We start from the raw sequence: 24,524 nt of genomic DNA on the forward strand, positions 1-24,524 counted from the left end.
CCCCCCGCCTCTGGCGTCACACGCACGGCCACTTCCGCCATGCGCAAGGACGCATCTTCCGGCTCGGGTCCTCAGGGGTGGACGAGAAGTTCCCGGAAGTCGCTAGACCGCAAGCTTCCGGTACAGGTAGGGAAAAATGGCGATGGTCGCTGTGTTCCCGACTCTGGCGCGGGTGAGGAGAGCGGAGATTCTAGTGTCCCGGGCGGGCAGCATTGGGCACTGAGTTTCGTCTTTCTCCGTGACCTTGGAGGCCATAGGGAGCCTCTAGCTGCCTCATAGTACAGGGCGAGGGCAGACTCAAGGTGAGGCCGACCCTGCAGCTCAGCAGATTCAAGTTGCTTCAATGCTTTCGTGAGCCCACTTTGTGTCTGGTAGTATCTGGTTGAACGATCCGTCATCATGCGAGACCCAATTCAAGTCTAACCTAAGTCTCAGGCGGAGTTAGCCAATCGTCTCTGGGCGCCCCTCCCTGTTGTCTTCTTTAATGTCTTTCATGATTTGAAATAACATCTTGAGCTCTTCTTTTCTAACGTAGCTGTTCAGCAGTATAAACTCCCCCCCCCCAGTACTGCTTTTGTTGTATCTCATTTTATATGTTAGGTTTTAGTTTTGTTAGTCTCAAGATATTTTCTAATTTCCCTTTTGATTACTTCTTTGAGCCATTGGTTGAACAGTGTGTTGTTTAGTTTCCATATTCTAGTTTTATTCCATTATTGAAAAAGATACTTGGTAAGATTTCAGTCTTATTAAAGTCTTGTTTTGTGATGTAACGTGTGGTCTGTCCTGGAAAATGTATGCCCTTGATAAGAATGTGTACTTTGGGCCGACCCGTGGCGCACTCGGGAGAGTGCAGCGCTGGGAGCGCGGCGACGCTTCCGCCGCGGGTTCGGATCCCATATAGGAATGGCCGGTGCACTCACTGGCTGAGTGCCGGTCATGAAATAGACAAAAAAAAAAAAAAAAAAAAAGAATGTGTACTTTGCTGCTGTTGGATGGAATGTTCTGTATATGTTTGTTAAGTTCATTTGGTCTTTGGTGGTGTTCAAGTCCTCTGTTTCCTTACTGATCTGCTGACTACATGTCCTATTCATTATTGAAAGTAGGTATTAAAATCTACTAGTAAGGGCCAGCCCGTGTCTCACTTGGGAGAGTGTGGTGCTGATAACACCAAGGCCACGGGTTCGGATCCCTATATAGGGATGGCCAGTTCGCTCACTGGGAGAGCGTGGTGCTGACAACACCAAGTCAAGGGTTAAGATCCCCTTACCAGTCATCTTAAAAAAAAAAAAAAAAAATCTCCTACTAGTATGGTGTTGCTGTCTCTTTCTCCCTTCAGTTCTTTTTCCCCCCTTTTCTGCTTCATGTATTTGTATGCTATGATGCATATCTATTTATAATTGTTATTGTTATATCTTTCAGTGAATTGACCCTTTATCATTATATATTTTTTGTGTCTTGTGACAGTTTTTGACTTGACGTCTATTTTGTCTGATTTAAGAGTGGCTATCTCTTTTTGTTACCATTTGCATGGAATGTCATTTTCCATCCTTTCACTTAGAGCATATGTGTGTCCTGAGTCTAAAGTGAGTCTCTTGTTGACAGTATGTGATTCAGTCTTGTTTTTATCCATCCAGCCACTCTATGCCCTTTTTTTTTCTTTCTTTCTTTCTTTTTTTTTTCTTTTTTTTTGGCTACTGTCCAGTAAGGGGATCCAAAACACTATATCTTTTGATTGGGGAGTTTAATCCATTTGCATTTAAAGTACTGATAATAAAGGACCTACTACTGTTGCCATTTTGTCAATTATTTCCTGTCCATCTTGTAGCTTTTTTGTCCCTCTTTTCCTCTGTTGCTGTTATCCTTTGTGTTTCATTGATTTGATTTTAGTGATATGCTTTGATTTGTTTCTCCTTTTCTTTTGTGTGTCTTCTACAGATACTTTCTCTGTGATTACCATGGGGCTTAGATAAAACATCTTATAACAATCACATACAAAAACTCTGCTCTTTTATGTTATTGATGTCACAAATTACATCCTTTTATATTATTTATCCATTAACAAATTTTTATTGTTTTTATACTTTTGTCTTTAACTTCTATACCAAAATTAAAAGTGTTTTACACATCACTGATTACAGTATTACAGTATTCTATATTTGTCTATATATTTTCCTTTACCAACAAGATTATATTTTTACATGCTTTCATGTTGCTAGCATCCTTTCATTTCTGCTTGAAGGTCTCCCTTTACTATTTCTTGTAAGGCAGGTCTAGTGGTGGTGAACTACCTAGCTTTTGTTTATTTGGGAAAGTTATTAATTCTCCCATATTATTGAAGGTCAGTTTTGCCAGATATGGTATATTTGGTTGGCAGTGTTTTCTTTCATCATTTTGAGTAATTTCGTGCCACTTCTTCTCTGCAAGTTTTCTTCTGAGAAATATTCTCATGGGGGTTCCTTTGTATGTGATGAGTTACTTTCAAAATTGCTGCTTTCAAAATTCTCTCTTTGTCTTTTGACAATTTCTTTTTGGAAAAATAATTACCTTTAATTAATAAAGGATATAAACATGAACCAGAGAAGCATAAAATTATTTTTTATAATTGCAGAGCCATTCATGGCTGCAAAGACTACTTAGATATATTCCAATATAAATTTTCAGTGCTAATTTCTTTAATGCTGCTCATATCCAGTGTCAGAAAATTCCTTTGGACTTATGGATCCATACTGCACCCAGTATTGTTTCATTTTTGTAATGCTTTCTTGATACTAACAGAAAAAAAAGTGGGTGAAATTTGGCCAGTATAATAAGAGATCCCAATTATTAGAACAGTTTCTGTATACTGATGATGATGGTCCTTCCTGTCCTCTTTCAGTTCTGTAGACATTACTCAGCCAAGTCATTTTAGCGCAGAAAGTAGGAATCCCTACTTTCAGTGTGCAACAGAATCTCCAAGAGGGAGCTTGTTAAAAATGCATTTGCCAGAGCCCAATCCTAGAGACTCTGATCCAGAATGTTTTGGGTGGGACTTCAAAATCTGAGTTTTCATTTCTAAGGCTGTGATACATAACAAAATACCACGGACTGAGTGGCTTAAACAACAAAAATTTATTTTCTCATAGTTCTGGAGGATAGATGTCTAAGATCAAGATCTTAGCAGGTTTGATTTCTCCTGTGGCCTCTCTCCTTGGCTTGCAGATGGCCACCTTTGCACTGTGTTCTCATATGACATTTATGTGTGCACATCCCTGGTGGCTCTTTTCTAACTTCACAATTTGATTATGTATCTCAGTGTGGACTTCTTTGGGATTATGCTAGTTGGGGTCTGTTGGATTTCTTGAATCTGGTTGTATGTTTCCCCAAATTTGGAAAGTTTTCAGCTACTTTTTTTTTTTTTTTTTTTTTTTTTTTTTTTTTTTTTTGGTGGCTTGCCAGTATGAGGATCCAAACCCTTGACCTTGGTATTATCAACACCATGCTCTAACCAACTCAGCCACTATTTTTTCAAATAAGCTTTCCTCCTCTTTCTCTCTGTCTCACTCTCTCCTCCTCTGGGAATTCCATAGTGCATATATTCATTCATATTTGTCCTTTTGATGGTATCCCAAAGTCCCTTAGTTTTTTTTACTTGTTTTTATTACTTTTTTTTAATGCTCCTCTGTTTGGACAATTTCAAATATGTTGTCTTTTTTTTTTTAAAAAAAATGATGACTGGTGAGGGGATCTTAACCCTTGACTTGGTGGTGTCAGCACCATGCTCTCCCAAGTGAGCTAACCAGATCCCTGTATGGGATCCAAACCCATGGCCTTGGTGTTCTCAGCACCACACTCTGCCAAGTGAGCCACAGGCCAGCCCTGTTTGGTTCTTTTTAAAAAATATTTTCTATTTGGTGATACTCTAATTTGTCCAAGCATCATTTTCCTGAGCTCATTGAACATCTTTATGATGGTTATTTTGAATTCTTTGTCAGGTGATTCATATATCTCTGTTTCTTTAGGGTTAGTTTCTGGAGATTTATTTTGTTCCTTTGTTTGGGCCGTGTTTCCCTATTTGTGTCCTTTGAAACTTTGTGTTGGGATCTGTGCATCTGAAAAAGATCCATCTTTCCTAGTCTTTATGGATGGCTTTGTACTGGTGATTGACCTTCACCAGTCTCTCTGGTTAGAGATTCTGAGAGCTTCTCAATCTATTCTAAGGGTGTTTTCCTTTGGACTTATGGATGTAAATTCCTAATTAGAGGGAGATTTGCCAGTTTCCTTTCTCTAGAAGCTTATAATCTCTTACTCCTCCTGGTGTCTGTTTGTGATATGGCAGTTTCTCTGGAGCTGCTGCAAGTCTCCCAGATCCCTTATTCTCAGTGGCCCCCAGACTTCTAGGGTTTACCCTAGAAGTGCTTGTTAGTGCTCCAAGTTGAGTAAGACAGAAGCCAGTCTCTTAGGCATCTACCCCAAAGGCCAGAACATTGTACATACACTCTACTTTTCCCTTATCTCTCTCTGCCCCAGGGGAGGCCACAGAGCCATATGGACCTTTCTCTGCAGTTTCAGGAGTCCTCTGGATCAGTAGCACGCTGCCCAGCTCTCTTTTATTCTCAGTGGCCCCCAGGCATCTAGAGTATGCTAGGTTCTGTTGAGTGCTCCTAGACAGGTGAGACAGAAACCAGTCCCATGGACAGTCCCTTGAAAAGCTGGAACATTGGATGCACACTTTAATTCTTTCCCTCCTCAGGGAGAAGCTGGGAGGTAGGGGTTTTCTCCTGTTGTTTACACACTGAGCCAGGGGTGGCATTGTGATGAGTGAGTGCTTGCTAATCCAAACCATCACCTTTGTTCTCCCTGGCCCCCAACCTGGTGGCCTTTCCCAACAGGAACTTAGATTCAGACAACACAGAAACCAGCCCCTTGGTTAACTCCCCAGAAAATCTGAGCACTGGATGTATGTTTCAGTCTTCTTTTTCCCTTCCCAGGTAGTTGCCAGGACCTGGGAGTTTTCTTGTGGTTCTGCCGTTCTGAGCTGAGGGAGGGACTGTGTCAAGAGATGTTGCAGGTTTTCCTACTGGCTTCAGTGCAGCTGGTTTTACAATCACCTGGGGTGCAGGAGCCTCTAAATGGTTTCTAGATTTCTTACAAAGGGAATTGGTCTGTGTATTGTTGAGTCCGTGTTTCTTCCAGGGAAAGGAGGGTCTGGGGCTTCCTATTCCAGACATCATCACCTTCACATCATATCTTGATAGTTCATGCTCTTCTCCAGACTGGGAACTTTGGTGGATTAGGGAACTTTGGTGGATAAATCTCTGTATCCTCAGGGTTTAACACAGACAAGTGACTAGAATACAAACCATACTGTAAGAATTCTAAGGGAATGTAAAGGAAGGAGCAAATATTTCTGCTGGGATAATTTCTGGAAAGGCACTACTAAAGAACACATCATATTTGTAGTTAGGACTGGGTCCATCCTAACTACAATTACTATTTGAATGGTCTTGGGTAAGCTATTTAATTTTTCTGAGGCTTGGTTTCCCTAGCTGTAAAGTGGGGACAGTATCAGCATAACTTTTTAAAATGAGATTGAATGTATTTAGTACCTAGTTAACATTGAATAAATGAGAGTGATGGTAGTCATAATTATAAACATATTTGTGGTTTGTTTCAGATGCTTGCTCTGTCAAGGCGCAACCTGTTATCTCCTTTGCTTGGCGTGACATCATTCAGATGCTCCTATAGAGGTGACAGCCCAGCAGATTCACAAAATGACGTGATTGAAATCCCTTTGCCTCCATGGCAGGAAAGAAATGATGAATCCATAGAAACCAAAAGAGCCCGCCTGCTCTATGAGAGCAGAAAGAGAGGAATGTTGGAAAACTGCATCCTCCTTAGGTAGGGGACTAGAAGTCTTGGTGTCACTTCTCTTTGACTAGAAACAGCCTTTTCAACCTCTCTCTTTCTCATTTTTAGCCTCTTTGCTAAGGAACATCTGCACCACATGACAGAGAAGCAGCTGAACCTCTATGATCGCCTGATTAATGAGCCTAGTAATGACTGGGATATTTACTACTGGGCCACAGGTACTGGGTGTGATAAGCAGCATAATGTGAAAATAGGATGAATTAGGCTGATTCAAGTCTGTAATTATATCCTAAGCAATATTTTTTTTTATTCATGAAATAGACACACAACCCAAACACTTTTCAAATTTTTCCACAGTGTGAAAAATTTGTTTTCTCAGTTAAGTTTCTTTGTTTGAAAGACAAAATAGAAACTTATCTATCTCCCTTAAGAAAAAAGGGAATTCAAGGGCAGGCCCATGGCTCACTCGGGAGAGTGTGGTGTTGAGAACACCAAGGCCCCAGGTTCGGATTCTATATAGGGATGGCCGGTTAGCTCACTGGTTGAGCATGGTGCTGACAACACCAAGCCAAGGGTTAAGATCCCCTTACTGGTCATCTTTAAAAAAAAGAAAAAAGAGAATTCAATGGAAGGGTATGTGAAGCTCACAGTATTAGAGGGAAGGTTGAAAAAGAACCAGGCCGGGAATGGAGTGGAACTAGGCAGCTCTATAAGTCTGCATAGCAAGAGCTCCTCCATAGTCTCACTCAGGTGCTGCCTATGCAAGGAATGAATTCTATGTATAATTAGGGTTAGCCTTGGCTATGAATAAAAAAAATCCAAAACAATAATGGCTTAAACAAGATAAAATTGTTTTTCTCATGACAGAAGTCCAGAGGTAGGCACTCCAGAATTCATTAAAGGGCAGTAAAAAGTCATGGGGCCCACGTTCCTCCTGATTTGGCTGCTCCTTCATTCTCAGCATGTGTTGTCTGCCTCATGATCTGAGATGGCTGCTGAAGCTTCATCTGACATCTCCTTGTTCCAGCCATGAAAAAAGTGTGTAGAAGAGCATACCCCCTTCAGGGATTCTTCTCAGGAAATTATACAACATACTTTCCCTTATTTTCCATTTGCCACAGCTTAGTTACATGGCTATATCTAGCCATAAGGAAGAAATAAATATAATCTATTGCATGTGCCCAGCTACATTGGGGGTTTTATTATCAATGAAAAGTGGAGAAAGGACATTAAGGGGACATCTTATCCATTTCTGCCACACTCTGGGTCTCCTGTTTTTGTGTGTCTACTCTATATTAATATCAGAAAATAGAAGCCACTGTATAGTTTCCAAGTATAAAGTGTGATAATACAGAGACTACAGGCTTACACAACCATTGGAAAGCCCATAAAGTCTAATATTTACTATCTGGCCAGAACAAGTTTGCCCCTGACTTAGCATAATGCAGTTGAGATTCATCCATATTGTTATTTGTGTCAATAGTTTATTCTTTTGTATTGTTGAATAATATCCCATTGAGTGGATGCACCATAGTTTGTTCATCCGTTGACCAGCTGAGGGACATTAGGATTGTTCCAGTTTTACGTGATTATGAATAAAGCTGCTATACATGTTTGCGTGTTTTTGTGAATATAGGTTTTAGGTTTCTTGGGTAAATGCCCAGGAGAAGGATTTTTCTGCATCCTGTGTTAAGTGTATGTTTAACTTTATAACAAGCTTTTCTATAATGTGCCAGGTAGCAACTATTTTAGGCTATGCAGGCTATACGGTCTCTGTCATAACCACTCAACTCTGCCTTTGTGGCATGAAAGCAGCCATAGACAATAGATACACAAATGACTATGACTATGTTCCAAGAAAACTGTATGGACATAACTGAAATTTGAATTTCATATAGTTTTTTGTTTTTTTTTTTTTTTGTCGATATGCAATGTGGTTGATTATTGTGGCCCATTATCGAAACCTCCCTCCCTCCTCCCTCTCCCCCCTCCCACCCAACAATGTCCTCTCTGTATGCTTGTCATGTCAACTTCAAGGAATTGTAATTGTTGTGTCTTCTCCCCCCCCCCTGGTTTTTCTTTGTGTGTGTGTGTGTGTGTGTGTGTGTGTGTGTGTGTGTGTGTGTGAATTTATTTATTTATTTTTAGCTCCCACCAATAAGTGAGAACATGTGGTGTTTCTCTTTCTCTTCCTGACTTGTTTCACTTAACATAATTCTCTCTAGGTCCATCCATGTCGTTGCAAATGGCAGTATTTCATTCGTTTTTATAGCTGAGTAGTATTCCATTGTGTAGATATACCACACTTCCTGTATCCATCCATCTGATGATGGACATTTGGTCTGGTTCCAACTCTTAGCTATTGTAAAGAGTGCTGCGATGAACGTTGGGGAACAGATATACCTTTGACTTGACAATTTCCATTGCTCTGGGTATATTACCAGCAGTGGGATAGCTGGTCATATGGTAATCTATCTGCAATTGTTTGAGGAACCACCATACCATTTTCCATAGAGGCTGCACCATTTTGCAGTCCCACCAACAATGTATGAGAGTTCCTTTTTCTCCGCAACTTCACCAGCATTTATTGTTCAGTCTTTTGGATTTTAGCCATCCTTACTGGGGTGAGATGGTATCTCAGTGTGGTTTTGATTTGCATTTCCCGAATGCTGAGTGATGTTGAGTATTTTTTCATGTGTCTGTTGGCCATTTGTATATCTTCCTTAGAGAAATGCCTATTTAGCTCTTTTGCCCATTTTTTAATTGGGTTGCTTGTTTTTTGTCTTGTAAAGTTGTTTGAGTTCCTTGTATATTCTGGATATTAATCCTTTGTCAGATGTATATTTTGCAAATATTTTCTCCCACTCTGTTGGTTGTCTTTTAACTCTGTTAATTGTTTCTTTTGCTGTGCAGAAGCTCTTTAGTTTGATATAATCCCATTTGTTTATTTTTCCTTTGGTTGCCGTGCTTTTGGGGTCATATTAATGAAGTCTGTTTCCAGTCCTACTTCCTGAAGTGTTTCTCCTATGTTTTCTTTAAGAAGTTTTATTGTTTCAGGGTGTATATTTAATTCTTTAATCCATTTTGAGTTGACTTTAGTGTATGGTGAAAGATATGGGTCTAGTTTCATTGTCCTGCATATTGATATCCAGTTCTCCCAGCACCATTTGCTAAAGAGGCAGTCTCTTCCCCGGTGTGTAGGCTTGGTGCCTTTGTCAAACATTAGATGGCTGTAGGTGTGTGGGTTGATTTCTGGATTCTGTATTCTATTCCATTGATCAATGTGTCTGTTTTTATGCCAGTACCATGCTGTTTTGGTTATTATAGCTTTGTAGTATAGTTTAAAGTCAGGTAGTGTTATGCCTCCAGCTTTATTTTTTTTGCTCAGCATTGCTTTGGCTATGCGTGGTCTTTTGTTATTCCATATAAATGTCTGGATAGTGTTTTCCATTTCTGAGAAAAATGTCATTGGAATTTTGATGGGGATTGCATTGAATTTGTATATCACTTTGGGTAGTATGGTAGTATGTTGATTCTTCCAATCCAAGAGCATGGGATATCTTTCCATCTTCTTATATCCTCTCTAATTTCTCTCAGCAGTGGTTTGTAGTTCTCATTACAGAGATTTTTTCATATTCTTGGTTAACTCAATTCCTAAGTATTTTATATTTTGGTGGCTATTGTAAATGGGCAACCTTTTTTGATTTCCCTTTCTGCATGTTCACTATTGGAGAGTAGAAATGCTACTGATTTTTGTGTGTTGATTTTGTATCCTGCTACTGTGCTGAAATCATTTATCAACTCCAAGAGTTTTTTTGTAGAGGCTTTAGGCTGTTCGATATATAGGATCATGTCATCTGCAAACAGGGACAGTTTGACTTCATCTTTTCCAATCTGGATGCCCTTTATTTCCTTCTCTTCTCTGATTGCGCTGGCTAGTACTTCCAACACTATGTTGAATAGGAGTGGTGAGAGTGGGCATCCTTGTCTAGTTCCTGTTCTTAAAGGAAAAGCTTTCAGCTTTTCCCCATTCAGGATGATATTGGCAGTGGGTTTATCATATATGGCTTTAATTATGTTGAGATACTTTAATCTATACCTAACTTATAGAGGGTCTTTGTCATGAATGAGGGTTGAATTTTATCAAATGCTTTTTCAGCATCTATAGAGATGATCCTTGTGTTTGAGTTTATTAATATGGTGTATCACATTTACTGATTTGCGTATGTTGAACCAACCTTGCATCCCTGCGATGAATCCCACTGGATCGTGGTGAATAATTTTATGTATGTGTTGCTGTATTCTGTTTGCTAGTATTTTAGTGAGGATTTTTGCATCTATATTCATCAAGGATATCGGCCTGTAGTTTTCTTTTTTGGTTATATCTTTACCTGGTTTTGGTATCAGGATGATGTTTGCTTCATAGAATGAGTTTGGGAGATTTGCGTCTGTTTCAATCTTTTGGAAAAGTTTGTAAAGAATCAGTGTCAATTCCTCTTTGAATGTTTGGTAAAATTCTGCTGTGAATCCATCTGGTCCTGGGCTTTTCTTTGTTGGGAGCCTTCTGATTACAGCTTCAATCTCTTTTATTGTTATTGGTCTGTTCAGATTTTCTATGTCTTCATGGCTCAGTTTTGGGAGCTTGTGTGTGTCCAGAAATTTATCCATTTCCTCCAGATTTTCAAATTTGTTGGCGTATAGTTGTTTATAGTAGTCTCGAATGATTTCTTGTATTTCAGATGAATCAGTTGAAATACCACCTTTTTCATTTTTAAGTTTTGTTATTTGAATCTTCTCTCTTCTTTTTTTTTTGTTAGCCATGCTAATGGTTTGTCAATTTTATTTATCTTTTCAAAAAACCAACTTTTTGATTCATTGATCTTTTGTATTGTTTTTTGGGTTTCAATTTCATTCAGTTCTGCTCTGATCTTAATGATTTCTTTCTGTCTGCTAAGTTTAGGTTGGGATTGTTCTTGTTTTTCTAGTTCTTTAAGGTGAAGTGTTAGGTTGTTCACTTGCCATCTTTCCATTCTTCTGAGGTGAGCATTTAATGCAATAAATTTCCCCCTTAGTACTGCTTTTGCAGTATCCCACAGGTTTTGGTATGATGTATCTTTATTTTCATTAGTTTCAATAAATTTTTTGATTTCCTGCTTGATTTCTTCTTGGACCCGTATGTCATTAAGTAGAATGCTGTTTAATTTCCATGTGTTTGTATAGTTTCCAGAATTTCGTTTGTTATTGATTTATAATTTTAATCTATTGTGGTACGAGAAAATACATGGGATAATTCCAATTTTTATGAATTTGTTGAGACTTGATTTGTGACCTAATATGTGATCTATCCTGGAGAATGATCCATGTGCTGATGAGAAGAATGAATATTCTGAGGTTGTTGGATGGAATGTTCTGTAGGTATCTGCCAAGTCCAAATTGGTCTAGAGTATTGTTTAGATCTTGTGTTTCTCTGCTGATTCTTTGCCTAGATGATCTGTCCAATATTGACAGTGGGGTGTTCAGGTCCTCTGCTATTATGGTATTAGTGTCTATTTCCTTCTTTAGGTCTAATAGAGTTTGTTTTATAAATCTGGCTGCTCCAACATTGGGTGTGTACATATTTATGATTCTTATGTCTTCTTGATTGATCAATCCTTTTATGATTACATAGTGTCCCTCATTGTCTCTTTTTATGGTTTTTAGTTTAAAGTCTGTTTTATCAGATATAAGAATAGCTACTCCAGCTCGTTTTTCTTTTCTGTTTCCATCCTTTCACTCTTAGTCTATGTGAGTCTTTATGGGCGAGGTGGTTCTCTGGAAGGCAGCATTTAGTTGGGTCCTCCTTTTTAAGCCAGTGAGCCAGTCTGTGTCTTTTGATTGGGGAATTTAAGCCTTTTACATTAAGAGTTGTTATTGAAAAGTATTGATTTAATCCTAGCATTTCATTGATTATTGTTTGGTTGTCTTAGGGGTCTTTTATTCCTTGCTTTCTGATTTACTGTTTGTTTTCTGTATTTATTGGTTCCTTGGGTTGTAGATAGCCTTTTTGTTTGTTTTCTCTTCATGAATGCCATTTTTATTATACTAATGGCTTTTGATTTTTCTTGGGTTTTTATGGCAGTGGTAGTTATTATTCAGGAACCAAACCCATACTCCCTTGAGAATTTCTTGTATGGGTGGTCGTGTTATGGTGAACTCCTGCAGTTTTTGTTTGTCGGAGAAATATACTATTTGCCCTTCATTTCGGAAGGATAGCCCTGCAGGGTAGAGTATTCTTGGCTGGCAATCTCTTTTAGTATTTTGAATATATCATCCCATTCCTTTCTGGCTTTTAGGGTTTGTGATGAAAAGTCTGATGTTAGTCTGATTGGGGCTCCCTTATAGGTGATTTGAAGCTTCTCTCTTGCAGCTTTTAAGATTCTCTCTTTGTCTTTGAGTTTTGCCAGTTTGACTATAACATGTCTTGGAGAAAACCTTTTTGTGTTGAATACATTTGGGGGTCATTGAGCTTCCTGGATCTGAAGATCTCTGATTTTTCCTATACCTGGGAAGTTTTCTGCCACTATTTTGTTGAATATGTTTTCAATGCAATCTCCTTTTTCCTCCTCTTCTGGAATACCCATGACTCGGATATTTGAGTGCTTAAGGTGGTCTGATATCTCTCTCAGATTTTCTTTAATGCCTTTGATTGTTTTTTCTTTTTCTTTTTTTTTTTTTGTCTGCTTGTGTTATTTCAAACAGCCCATGTTCAAGTTCAGAGATTCTCTCTTCAACTTCCACAAGTCTGCTGGTTAAACTCTCCATTGTGTTTTTTATTTTGCTGAATAAATTTTTTAGTTCGGCAAGTTCTGCTACATTTTTTTTCAGGACATTGATTTCCTTGTACATTTCTTCTTTCAGGTCCTGTATACTTTTCCTTGTTTCATCATGATGTCTAGCTGAGTTTTCTTGTATCTCATTCAGTTTCCTTAGAATTATCACTCGAAATTCCTTGTCAGTCATTTTAAGGGCTTATTCTATAGGATCTAGAGCTTGAGAGTTATTACCCTTTGGTGGTGTACTTCCTTGATTTTTTGTATTTCTGTTATCTTTTCTTTGATGTTTATTCATTGTGGCAGGGGTTTCACAGTCCACAGGTTTGACACTTGTCTGACTAGGATGTTGCTGAGGTTGCCAATTTGGTATGGCTACCTTGGTGACTGCTCAGTTGGCCACTAGTGCCTTGCATGCGTGGTTGTCTCGGGTCTTGGGCCTCTTTAGGGAGCCACCTCTCTGGTCAGCTTGGACTTGGCCTGGCTGCTGGGTCTCGGGGCAGTACCACAGGGTCTCGGGGCGGTACCGCAGGGTGTGTGGTCTCTGCTGAGCTTCCACCTCCTTTGCTGGACGTCTCCCTGTTCCGCACACACTGGGCCGGGCTGCTGGGATGCATGGAGGCACTGCAGAGCGTGTGGTCTCTGCGGAGCTTCCCCTTCCCCTGCTGGATGTCTCCCTGCTCCGTGCACGTTGGGCTGGGCTTGGGATGGAGCCAGGTGCCTGTGGTGAAGCGTACCTGCTGGATCACACAGTGGCGGCCCCACAGGGTGTGTGGTTTCTGTGGAGCCTCCGCCTCCCCTGCCGGATGTCTCCCCACTCTGTGCGCACTGGGCCGGGCTGGGAATGGAGCCAGGTGGCAGCGGTGAAGCCTATCTGCTGGATTGTGCAATGGTGGCCCCACAGGGCTTGTGGTCTCTGCGGAGCTTCTGCCTCCCCCGCTGGACGTCTCCCCATTCCGTATGCACTTGATGTTATGTTTTTATAGTTGTAAATCGGTTGATTTGTGGGAGAGAGTGACGCTAGGAACCGTCTATTCCGCCATCTTGACTGGAAGTTCCGAATTTCATATAGTTTTCACATGTCATGAAATCTTCTGATTTCTTTTCTTCCTCACCATTTAAAAATCATTCTTAGCTCACAGGCCATACAAAAAGAGGCAGTAGGCGATAGTTCACCAACTTCTGTGCTAAGTGAGAGGCCAGACTCAAGCGTACATACTGTATGAATCCATTCATGTGACATTCTGGAAAAGGCAAGGTGATAGGGACAGAAAACAAGTGAGTGATTGCCAGGGACTAGGTGTGAAGAGAAGGGTTAATGTTTCACATCTGTACCAGAGCTTGGTATTATCAGAGTTTTGTTTTTGTTTTTAGCCATTCTAAGAAGAGTGTAGTGGTATATCACTGTAGTTTTCATTGGCATGCCCCTCATGACTAAATATTGAGATTTTTTTCATGTGTTTATTTGCAGTTCTTACATCTCTGGTGAAATGTGTCTTCAGATCCGCCCCATTTTTAAAATTGTGTTATTTTATTGTTGAATTTTCAGTAATCTTAATTTATTCTAGATTTATTTATTTATTTTTATTTATTTATTTATTTATTTATTTAAAAAGATGACCAGTAAGGGGATCTTAATCCTTGACTTGGTGTTGTCAGCACCACGCTCTCCCAAGTGAGCCACGGGCCAGCCCCATCTCTTCTTTATCATAATATTGTCTTTTGAAGAGCAGTTTTTAATTTTGGTGAAGTATAGTGTATTGATTTTGTTTAGTGGATTGTGCTTTTATTATGGTGTCTAAGAACTCTGCTATATCGGAGATTCTCTCTATTTTCTTCTAGGATTTTTATAGTTTTTGGATTAACTATTCAATTTTTACAAAAACAACAACATCTTGGATTTTGATCAGGGTTATGTTAAATCAATAGATTATTTTGGGAAGCTTCTTTTATAATCTTCCAATCTATGAACATGATCTCTCTCTATTTATTTAGGTATTCTTTGATTTCTTTTATCATCTATTGTTGCATAACAAATCACCCCAAAACGTAATGGCTTAAAGCAATCCACATTTATTATCTCTCAGTTTCTGTGGGTCTGGAATCCATCCAGGTATGTTATAGCTGGGCCGTCTGCTTCACTGTCTTTCACAAGATTGCAATCAAGGTGTGTCAGCCCATGGTTTGGAGTTTCATCTGGAGGCTTGGTTAATTAGGAAAAGATATGATTTCAAGTTCACTGTGGTGTTGGTAGAATTCAGTTTCTCTCAGGCTCTTCGACTGAGGGCCTCAGTTCCTTGCTGGTTGTTGCCCAGAGGCCACCCTTTGTCCTTGTCACAAGGACTTCTCCCACATGGCAGCTTGTGTCATCAAAGCAAGCTGAGAAGACAGTAGAGTGAATCTCCTAGCAATATGGAAGTCACAATGTTTTGTAACCCTCTCACAGAAGGTTTTTTTTGCTGTCTTCTGTTGGTTAGAATCAAGTCATTAGGTCCAGCCCACACTCAAGGGGAGGGGATCATCCAAAGACGTGATATCAGGAGACAGAGATCATTAGGGGCCATCCTAGGGGCTACCACAGTCAGTGTTTTATATTTTTCAGCATATTTTGCACATTTTGTTGATTCATACCTACACATTTCATATATTTTGGTTCTATTACAAATGGTACTTAAAGATTTCAATTTCCAATTATTTATTGCTAGAATGTAGAAATAAAATTGATTTTTATATATTGACTTTGTGTACTTTGGCCCTGCTAAACTCAGAGCTAGGAGCTTTTTTGTAGATTCTTTGGGATTTTCTGTGTAGACAATTGTGTCATCTGTGATTACAGGTGTTTTTCTTTTTTTCTGTCCAATCTATATGACTTTTATATCTTTTATCTGTTTTATTGCACTGTCCAGGACCTTTGGCATAATGTTGAATAGCAGTGATGAGAGCAGGCATCCTTGCCTTGTTCCCAGTGTTAGGAGGAAAGTATTCAGTCCTTCACCATGAAGTGTAATATTAGCTGTAGGTTAGTTGTAGATGCTCTTTATCAGATTGAGAAAATTTTCTTCTGTTCCTAGTATATTGAGTATGTAATATCATGAGTAGATGTTGAGTTTTGTCGAGAGTTTTTTGTGCATCTATCAAGAAGATTTCTTTAGTGACGTGATTTTTTTCCTCCTAAGTTTATTAATATGATGAGCTACTGATCTTCAGATCTTGAGCCAACGTTGCACCCAGGATAAACACCACATGGTCTTGATACAAATTGCTGGATTTGATTTGCTAATACTTTGCGTCTATTTTCATGAAAGATTTTGGTGTGTAGTTTTCTTGTAATGTTGTCATCTGGTTTCGATCAGGCTAATGCTGGCTTCATAAAATGAGTTGTAAAGTACTCTTTCCTCTTCCGTTTTCTAAGAATTTGTATAGAATTGTTATTATTTCTTCATTAAATGTTTGATAGAATTTGCTAGTAAAGTTATCTGGGCCTCGGGTTTTCTTTGTTGGAAGCTTTTAATTATAAAGTCAGATGTTGGGGTTTTTTTGTTTTGTTTTGTTTTGTTTTGGTGTCTGGCCAGTACAGGGATCCAAACCTTTGACCTTGGTATTATCAGTATCACACTCCAACCAAGTGAGCTAACCAGGCAGCCCCTCAAATGTTTTTTGATATCAAATAATTCAATTTATCTATTTTTTCTAGGGTGAGATTTGCTAATTTTTGCCTTTAAATAAATTTGTCCATTTCACATAAGTTGTTGAATGTATGGACACAAAATTGTTTATGATGTTCCTTTTTTGTTTTAATGTTTGAAGAACTATAGTGATGTCCCTCTTTTATTTCTCATATTGGTAATTTGTGGGGTTTTTTTTTTTTTTTTTTTTTTTTTTTTCTTTTTAAAGCAAGTAATGCTTTACTAACAGAGGAGATAGACATATGCATAAGTGAGGTAGCTATAGGGAAGCCAGCTCTGGGGTTTTTTCTTGGTCAGTCTGGCTAGAAGTTTATCAGTGTTATTTATCTTTTCAAAGAACCAGATTTTTATTTTATCGATTTTTTTCTATCGTTTTTCTGTGTTCAGTTTCACTGATTTCTGCCTTATCTTCATTATTTCCTTTCTTCTACTTGTCTTAGGCTTAATTTGCTCTTTTTGTAGTTTCTTAAAGTAGTAGCTGAGCTCATTGACTTGAGACCTGCTATTCCACTACAAGTATTTAATACTACAAATTTCCCTCTGAACACTGCTTTAGCTTCATGTTTCAAAATTTGATATATGTTTTCATTTTCATTCAATTCACAATATATTCTAATTTTCCTCATGACTTCTTTTTTGACCCATGAGTTATTTAGAAGTATGTTGTTTAAGTTTCAAGTATTTGGGGATTTTCCAGAATTTGTGGAAGTTTGTTTTATGGACTGAAATGTGGGTATCTTCATAAATATTCCATGTGCACTTGAACATAATGTGTGTTCTGCACTCGTGGATAAAGTGTTCTCAAGTGTCAGCTAAGTCAAGTTGGTTGATACTGTTCTTCATGTTTTCTGTATTCTGACTGACTTGCTGAATACCTATTCTATCAGTTACTAAGAGGGGAGTGTTGAAATCTCCCAACTATAATTGTGGATTCATCTGTTATTCCTTTCACTTCTCTCAGTTTTTGCATCATATATTTTTAAAGCTCTGTTGTTATGTGAAGACACATTTAGAATTATATCTTCTCAATGTATTGATTCCTTTATCATTATATAATGTCTGTTCTGTCACTTATAATATTCCTTATTCTGCAGTGTCTGATAGTAATATAAACACTCCAGCTTTGTTTGTTTGTTTTTTGTTTTGGAAGCTGGCCTGCACAGGAATCTGAACCCTTGACCTTGATGTTATCAGCACCATGCTCTATCCAACTGTATTCCAGACAGGAATAAAGAACAGCTGATTTCAGATTATGAGATCTGGGCACGGCTTCTGAACTATAAAACTATGAGCTAATAAACGGGCCTTGGTTTAAAGTTAAGTTTGTGATAATTTGTTATGTAGCAATAGGAAACTAATACAGAAAAAATACATACCATGCAAACACTAATCAAAAGAAAGCTGGTGTTCTGTATTCCTGACTGGAGACTCTAGGAAGCAATCCACTTTCAAGCTTATTTTGGTTGTTAGGAAAATTAATTTCCTTGCAGTTGTAGGACTGAGATCCCCAATGTCTTGCTAGCTGTCAATCTCTTTCAGCTCCTAGATGTCCTTGCCACATGGCCCCCTCCATCTCAGCAATGAAGATCCTACCTCACGTGGAGTCCCTCTCATACATCACATCTCTCTGACTTCTCCTTCTGCCACCAGTTGGAGAAAGCTCTGCTTTTAAGGAGCTCATGTAATTAGGTCAGATCCACCTGGATAATTCCCCAACTAAGGTCATCTGTGCCATATACCCTAATCATGGAATAAAAAAAAAAAATCATCATATTCACAGTCCTGGGGATTATGCAGGGCATATATGCCAGGGGAGTGGGGAATGGTAGGGGCCATTCTAGAAGTCTGTCTAACTCACCGTTCTTTTATTTTTAACTTATCTTTGTCTCAGTTTCTTACAGACAACATATATAGTCTTCCTTTTTTACCTAATCTAATTATCTTGTCATTGGTATGTTTAGACTATTTACATTTACTGAGTTATCAATGTGTTTGAATTTAAATCTGCCATCTTTTAAGTTGTTTCCTATTTCTTTCATATATTCTTTGTTCCTTCCCCCCTCTAATTCTGTGTCTTTTTATTGAGCAATTTTTATTATTTCATTTTATGTCTACTTTTGGCTTATTATTTATATCTCTCTTTATAATTTTTTAAGGATTATCCTAGGGTTTACAGTACACATCTTTAATTAATCGCAGTCTACCTTCAAGAAATATACAGCTTCCTGTGTAATGTAAGAAGTTTACAACAATATACTTCAATTTCTCCCTCCTATCTTCTTTGCTATTGTTGTTATACTTTTTACTTCTACCTGTGCTGGAAGCCTGTAGTACATTTCTCTTGCTTTACTTTGGACAGTCAGTTATTTTTAGAGCAGTTTAAAATAGGGGAAAGAATATGAAATGTATTTTATGTTTACCTTCATTTTAACCATTTCTGGAGATCTTCATTTCTTTACATAAATCCATGTTTCTATTTGATATTATATTCCTTCTGCCCAGAGAAGTTCCTTTAATGTTTCCTGTAGTGCACATCTGCTATTATGATTCCTCTCAGCTTTGGCTTTTCATTTTGGAATGATATTTTCACTGGATATAGAATTCTAGGTTCACAGTTGTTTTTTTTTTTTCTTTCAGCACTTTACTTGGGCATACTTCTATTGCTAGGTTGTTAGTGTGTGGGATTGAGTCAGTCTAGGCAGGAGTTCAGCTGATTTTGTTTGGTTATCTTCAGTGCAGTACCAGCTTCAAATCTCTCTATTACCATGTGCTGTTTTCTGGTTTGCATAGTTTCTGACAAGAAGTGTGTTATATATTTGTTCCTTTGTATGTAATGTATCAATCCAGAATGTATCTTCATTCTGAATGTTTTCAGTATTTTATCTTTGGTTTCTAGCAGTTTGAATATGATGTGTCTAGTTGTTTGTTTTGGTATTCATCCTGATTGGGGTTCTCTGGGCATGTTGGATCTGTGTTTATATATCTTTCATTATTGTTGGAAAATTCTCAGCCATTATCTCTTCAGATATTTCTTCTGTTTGTTCTCTCGCTCTTTTGGGATTCCAGTTACACTTATGTTAGACTATTTAATATTTTCTCACAGCTTTTGGATTCTCTGGTTTTTTTCCACTCTTTTTTCTCTTTGCATATCAGTTTGGGTAATTTGTAGTGGGTAGCATTTATTGATCTATCTTCTACTAATTCTTTCCTTGATGATGTCAAATCTCATCATGAGCCTGTTGAAATCATTCTGCATATCTGCTACTGTATTTTATTTCTAGCATTTCCATTAGACTTTTACAGTTTTCACCTCCCTATTTGAATTTATCATCTGTTCATACATTTTTATCAGCTTTTTCCACTAGAACCTTTCATATTTGTTATAGTTATTTTAAATTCCCCATCTGATCATTCTAACATCTGGGTCATCCCTGAGTCTGTTTCTGTTGATTGCTTTGCCCCTTGACAGTGTGGGTTTTTTTCGTTGTCTGTGTATCCCATAATTTCTGATTGAATGTTATACATCATGGTTAAGACAGTAAAGACTGAAGTATGTATTTATGTCTAGAAATGGGCATGCTTCTGGTAGGCTCTTAGTGTGGGGAATCAATCAGTCAAGTTAGGAGTTAAGCTTAGTTTGAATTTTGTTTTTACTTTGGTTATTTTCAATTTATCACCAGCCTCTAATGTTACCGTTGCTTAGGGTAGGAGCTGTTTCCAGAGGGTGTTTCTTAAGGTTTCTTTTCAGCTTTCAGCCTTCCCTGTATTTCTGTGTCTCAGAGAGACTCTCTTTCCATGCTCTTGCATTTCCTCAGTGGTAGATTGCTGTTGCTTTCCACTCAGTGCTTGTTACTTTGGGGGAGGAGAGGTTGGGAGGGCATTCTTTGTTGTCCTGGTCCAGCCTTAGTCTCAGGTAGTCCCTGTGTCCCTGGTTCTTGGAGCTGGGCTTTCTCAGCGATACTGCCCCTCCCACAAGGATAGAGGATTTTTTCTTTTACCTTTTTACTAGCCTAAATGGGTCCTCACCTGTGTGCTATGAGAGACAGGGTTTGCTTACCTACTCCCAGTCGCTTGAGGTTTTTGATCTGTAAAGGAGGAGGGTCCAGGCCGGCATTTATGCTTTTTTTGCCACGCTGGCTACTCCCCTCCTCCTGGCCTGCATCACTGGTGGAGGTGTGTTAAGAACCTGTGAAAGGGTGCGTACTCCACTTGTGTCTGTGGACACACGGCTTTTAAGAGTTCATTAAAAATTCCAGCTGGGGCCAGCCCGTTGCTCACTCGGGAGAGTGTGGTGCTGATAACACCAAGGCCACGGGTTCGGATCCCATATAGGGATGGCCAGTTAGCTCACTGGGTGAGCATGGTGCTGACAACACCAAGTCAAGGGTTAAGATCTTCTTACTCATCATCTTTTAAATAAAAAAAGAAAAAAAAAATTCCAGCTGAATTCTTCTTAACGTTTGTGTGGTGCCTGGTGTCTCTTCTTCCTGTGCCCTGTCACAACGAGCAAGTGCTCGTGTTCTGTTTTTCCTTAGAGAGGCCTCTCTTTCCTTGGATTTCATTCTGTTTGGTTGCCCTCTGACCTCAGATCTCTGACAACTTCAAGAAAAGTCACGATATTTATATTTTATCTAGCTTTTTTTTATTGTTAAGGTGAATTCAATATTCTTTCCAACTTTCTACATTTTAGGGCAAAGCCTAAATCTCTTTGATTTTTTTTTTTTTTTTTTTGGTGGCTGGCCGGTATGAGCATCTGAACCCTTGACTTTAGTGTTAACAACACCACACGCTAACCCACTGAGCTAACTGGCTGGCCCTCTTTTATCTCATTTTGATCATCACAAAAAAAAAAAAAAACTCACTGGATGCCAGGCCCTGAGCTAAGTGAGGGGGAATCTGACTTGGTTTCAAGGACATTGCCTAAATTTTGCCAGTGAGATGCTTTGCTTATAATTGGCATCTTAAGCAAGTGTCTCAAGGGTAGAAAGAAAGGTTGGAGGTGAGCTGCATACTGCCCGACTCCCTGCCACCAAACTGAGGCAGGCATTCTCATTGCTTTGCACTCAGTGCCTTTGTTGCCTGTCCACTTAAATCTGGTTCTCCAGGTCCATGTGAGTTCTGTATGCCTCTAATATCCTTCCAATAAGTTCCTTATTCTTAAGTTTACTAGTTATTAGTTTCTGTCACTTACAAAGAACTCTAAATGATAGAGAAAATAGAGCTTCTGTTCCAGGAAATTTATAGATTAGAAGGGCAAGGAAACATAATACCTGGAAAACAGCTGTCGTGCCCAATGCAAAGCAAAATAGTACAGCCAAAATTGTGCAGGCCAGGGGTCAGCAAACTTGTTCATAAAGGACCATATAGTAGGGCTGGCCCGTGGCTCACTTGGGAGAATGTGGTGCAGATAACACCAAGGCCACAGGTTCGGATCCCTATATAGGGATGGCCGGTTAGCTCACTTGGGTGAGCATGGTGCTGACAACACCAAGTCAAGGGTTAAGATCCCCATACCGGTCATCTTTATTTAAAAAAAAAAAAAGACCATAGGGCCGGCCCGTGGCTCACTCCGGAGAGTGTGGTGCTGACAACACCAGGGCCACGGGTTCAGATCCTATATAGGGATGACTGGTTAGCTCACTGGCTGAGCGTGGTGCTGCCAACACCAAACCAAGGGTTAAGCTCCCCTTACCGGTCATCTTTTAAAAAAATAAAATAAATAAATAATAAATAAATAAATAAATAAAAAGACCATGTAGTAAATATTTTAGTCTTGTGGCCATACAGTCTCTGCCGCAACTACCCAGCTCTGCTATTGTAACACAAAAGCAGCCATGGAAAATATGTAAACAAATGGGAACAGCTGTTTCTTTAAAACTATTTACAAATATAGACTGACAGAGTTTGCCAACCCCTGGTATAAGCTAACATCATGTATGAGTTTACTTCAAAAAGTTTATGGAAACATTCGTATTATCTTTTAATTTTTTTCCGTGAACTTTTTGAAGTGCCCTCATATCTTTAGAGGAACAATGGAGACAATCTATATATCCATCTGTGGTTCTTGGCCAAAGCCAAGGTTTCAAATTTTAAGATCCATATGCCTGAACATTGACTGACTGTGGCATAATTCTTTCTGTCCACTTTTCTCTTACAGGAGCAAAACCAGCCCCAGAAATATTTGAAAATGAAGTCATGGCACTGCTGAGAGACTTTGCTAAAAACAAAAACAAAGAGCAGAGACTGCGTGCCCCAGATCTTGAATACCTCTTTGAAAAGCCACGTTGAGCTGTGCACCACTACCTGGCATGGGGGGCTCAGTCTGTGGACGGAAACTGCTTATGATGGACACTAGCCTTAACTTCCTGCTGCTTCTTAGACACTCAAATCGCTCCCCCTTGGCCCCCCACAGGCTGTTGGTCCTGCCTCAAGGAATGGACATACGTCTCTCCCAGGACACACATGTAAATGTTCAGTGTGACTCACTCTAACACTTTTTTGTTCAGTTCTGATTCTCAGAAGTGGATCATCAGTGTTGCCGGCACTTGGGCTTGACTGCTTTGTCTGGCTGCCGTCTCCGGAGGCAGGTCTGCCACAAGAGGGCAGCGTAGGGGAAGCGATCATGCTAGCTCATTGCTTCAACCCCAAGTGTGCTCAAGGAAAAGAGGCAGCCAGATGCCCTCCCTCCCTCCATCTCCACCCCCAGAGGCCCTGGGCTTTGTGGAAGTGAAATTCCCCCTTCCAACCTGGTATGGTCCTTTCTGCCAAGGGAAGCTGATCCCGGCCCCCTGATCTGAATTTGTCAAAGGCACAGAAGGCAGAATGAGGGCAGCTAGCAGGAATGGCGTGGGCATGCTGCTTAAGAGTCAACATCCTCCTCGTCAGATTTTCTTTAAAATGTGCACTTTGTAAGTTGAAAGTTAATTGAATATTAAAGAATATTGAAAAAGGAAAATTTACAGTTCCCCAAACCTCACAATTATTTTGTCTATTGTCATATAACCGATAGTTGTATGTTTATAGATTTTTAGTGTTACAATCATAGGTTTTATTTTCATGCAGCGCTATAGCAAACTTTTTCCCTCATTTCAATCATTTTAGTTAATAATAATACATAAGAAAGAATATGTTAGAATGAATTAGTATTTAGTACTAGGGCCAGGAGAGTTCTGCATTGATAGGGGTGGTCTCCTCGGAGGGGTTTTGCCTTCAGAGCTGTAATTCAGTAAGAACTGGGCTGGGAGCATCTAGAGGTGTTGACTAGAAGAAGCCTGGCCAGAACTGATGAGCAGGTGGTTGGTGATCACCAGAGCTGTGCACAGGGAGGAAGTACACGTTTCTAGCTTTGTTGAGCTCCAGGGTTCCTGCAGAACCTCCTTATGTGTCCTGCCTGCCCTTCAGTGTCCCTGGCTAAGGAGGGAAGGGAAGGGAACTAGCCTTTATATAATTTCATTAAAGCCTCACAGCACTTCTAAAGACAAGTTGTGTTAGGCCTATTTTATGGTTAAGAAAGTGGGCTCAGAGAGAGAAAGTAATTTGTCCAAGGTCAATTAGCTGTTTAGTCAGAAAACCAGAATTTAGTATAGCTCAATCTGTCTCCAAAGCTCATGAACTTTCTATTAGAACACACTACCTCACTGCTGGAAATTTAATAGAAATCTACACTTGGAAAAGTTAGGACAAAGAAACTTGACAGTTCTGAGACATGGTCTCAGTTTCACATAGAGGGATAAGAAGCTGCCAGGTGCTTCCCTAAGTAAGCAGATCTGAACTTGTCCACCCAGAGTAGCTCTTGTAAGTAAGGAAGCAGTGCAGTGCACTGTTATAAATTCAAATCCTGGCTCCGTTGCTTACTTGCTGGATAGATAAATTGACCTGAACCTCAGTTTCTTCAACTATAAAATGGGGATGATAATATTCCCTATCTCAACCAGTTGAGAAGATTAGATGAGATGAGGTAAAACATAGAGCTCTTACATGGTACCTAGCACACAGAACACACTCTAAATATAAATGTCAGCATTTGGTCATGGCCTCCATCTGCCTAATACTTAGAACCTGTCCCCAACACATTTGCCTGGCATGTCAGTGAGGTCATCATAGCTACATATAGGGCAGTCTCATCTGCAGGTTGGACAGCTGATCCTATTAAAGTAACTACAGAGTGTCTTACTGGCGAGTG

The 24,524-nt window shown here is 39.3% G+C and overlaps 1 protein-coding gene across 3 annotated transcripts; it reads left to right on the forward strand.

Annotated features, from left to right (window-relative positions):
• Positions 1-24: 24 nt before the first annotated feature.
• Positions 25-23,301, forward strand: SDHAF2 (succinate dehydrogenase complex assembly factor 2). Of its 3 annotated transcripts, none has more exons than XM_063093034.1 (4): positions 25-126; positions 5,654-5,877; positions 5,956-6,065; positions 22,500-23,301. In XM_063093034.1, the coding sequence occupies exons 1-4, from the start codon at positions 40-42 to the stop codon at positions 22,628-22,630; spliced, it is 552 nt and encodes a 183-aa protein (XP_062949104.1). In that variant the 5' UTR covers positions 25-39; the 3' UTR covers positions 22,631-23,301. The 3 variants fall into 3 exon arrangements, with proteins under 3 accessions (XP_062949104.1, XP_062949106.1, XP_062949107.1); XM_063093036.1 differs by having other exon boundaries at positions 110-172; XM_063093037.1 differs by lacking the exon at positions 25-126 and adding an exon at positions 127-302.
• The last annotated feature ends 1,223 nt before the right edge of the window (positions 23,302-24,524 follow it).

Source organism: Cynocephalus volans, chromosome 4, assembly GCF_027409185.1.
Source record: "Cynocephalus volans isolate mCynVol1 chromosome 4, mCynVol1.pri, whole genome shotgun sequence".
NCBI lineage: Eukaryota > Metazoa > Chordata > Mammalia > Dermoptera > Cynocephalidae > Cynocephalus > Cynocephalus volans.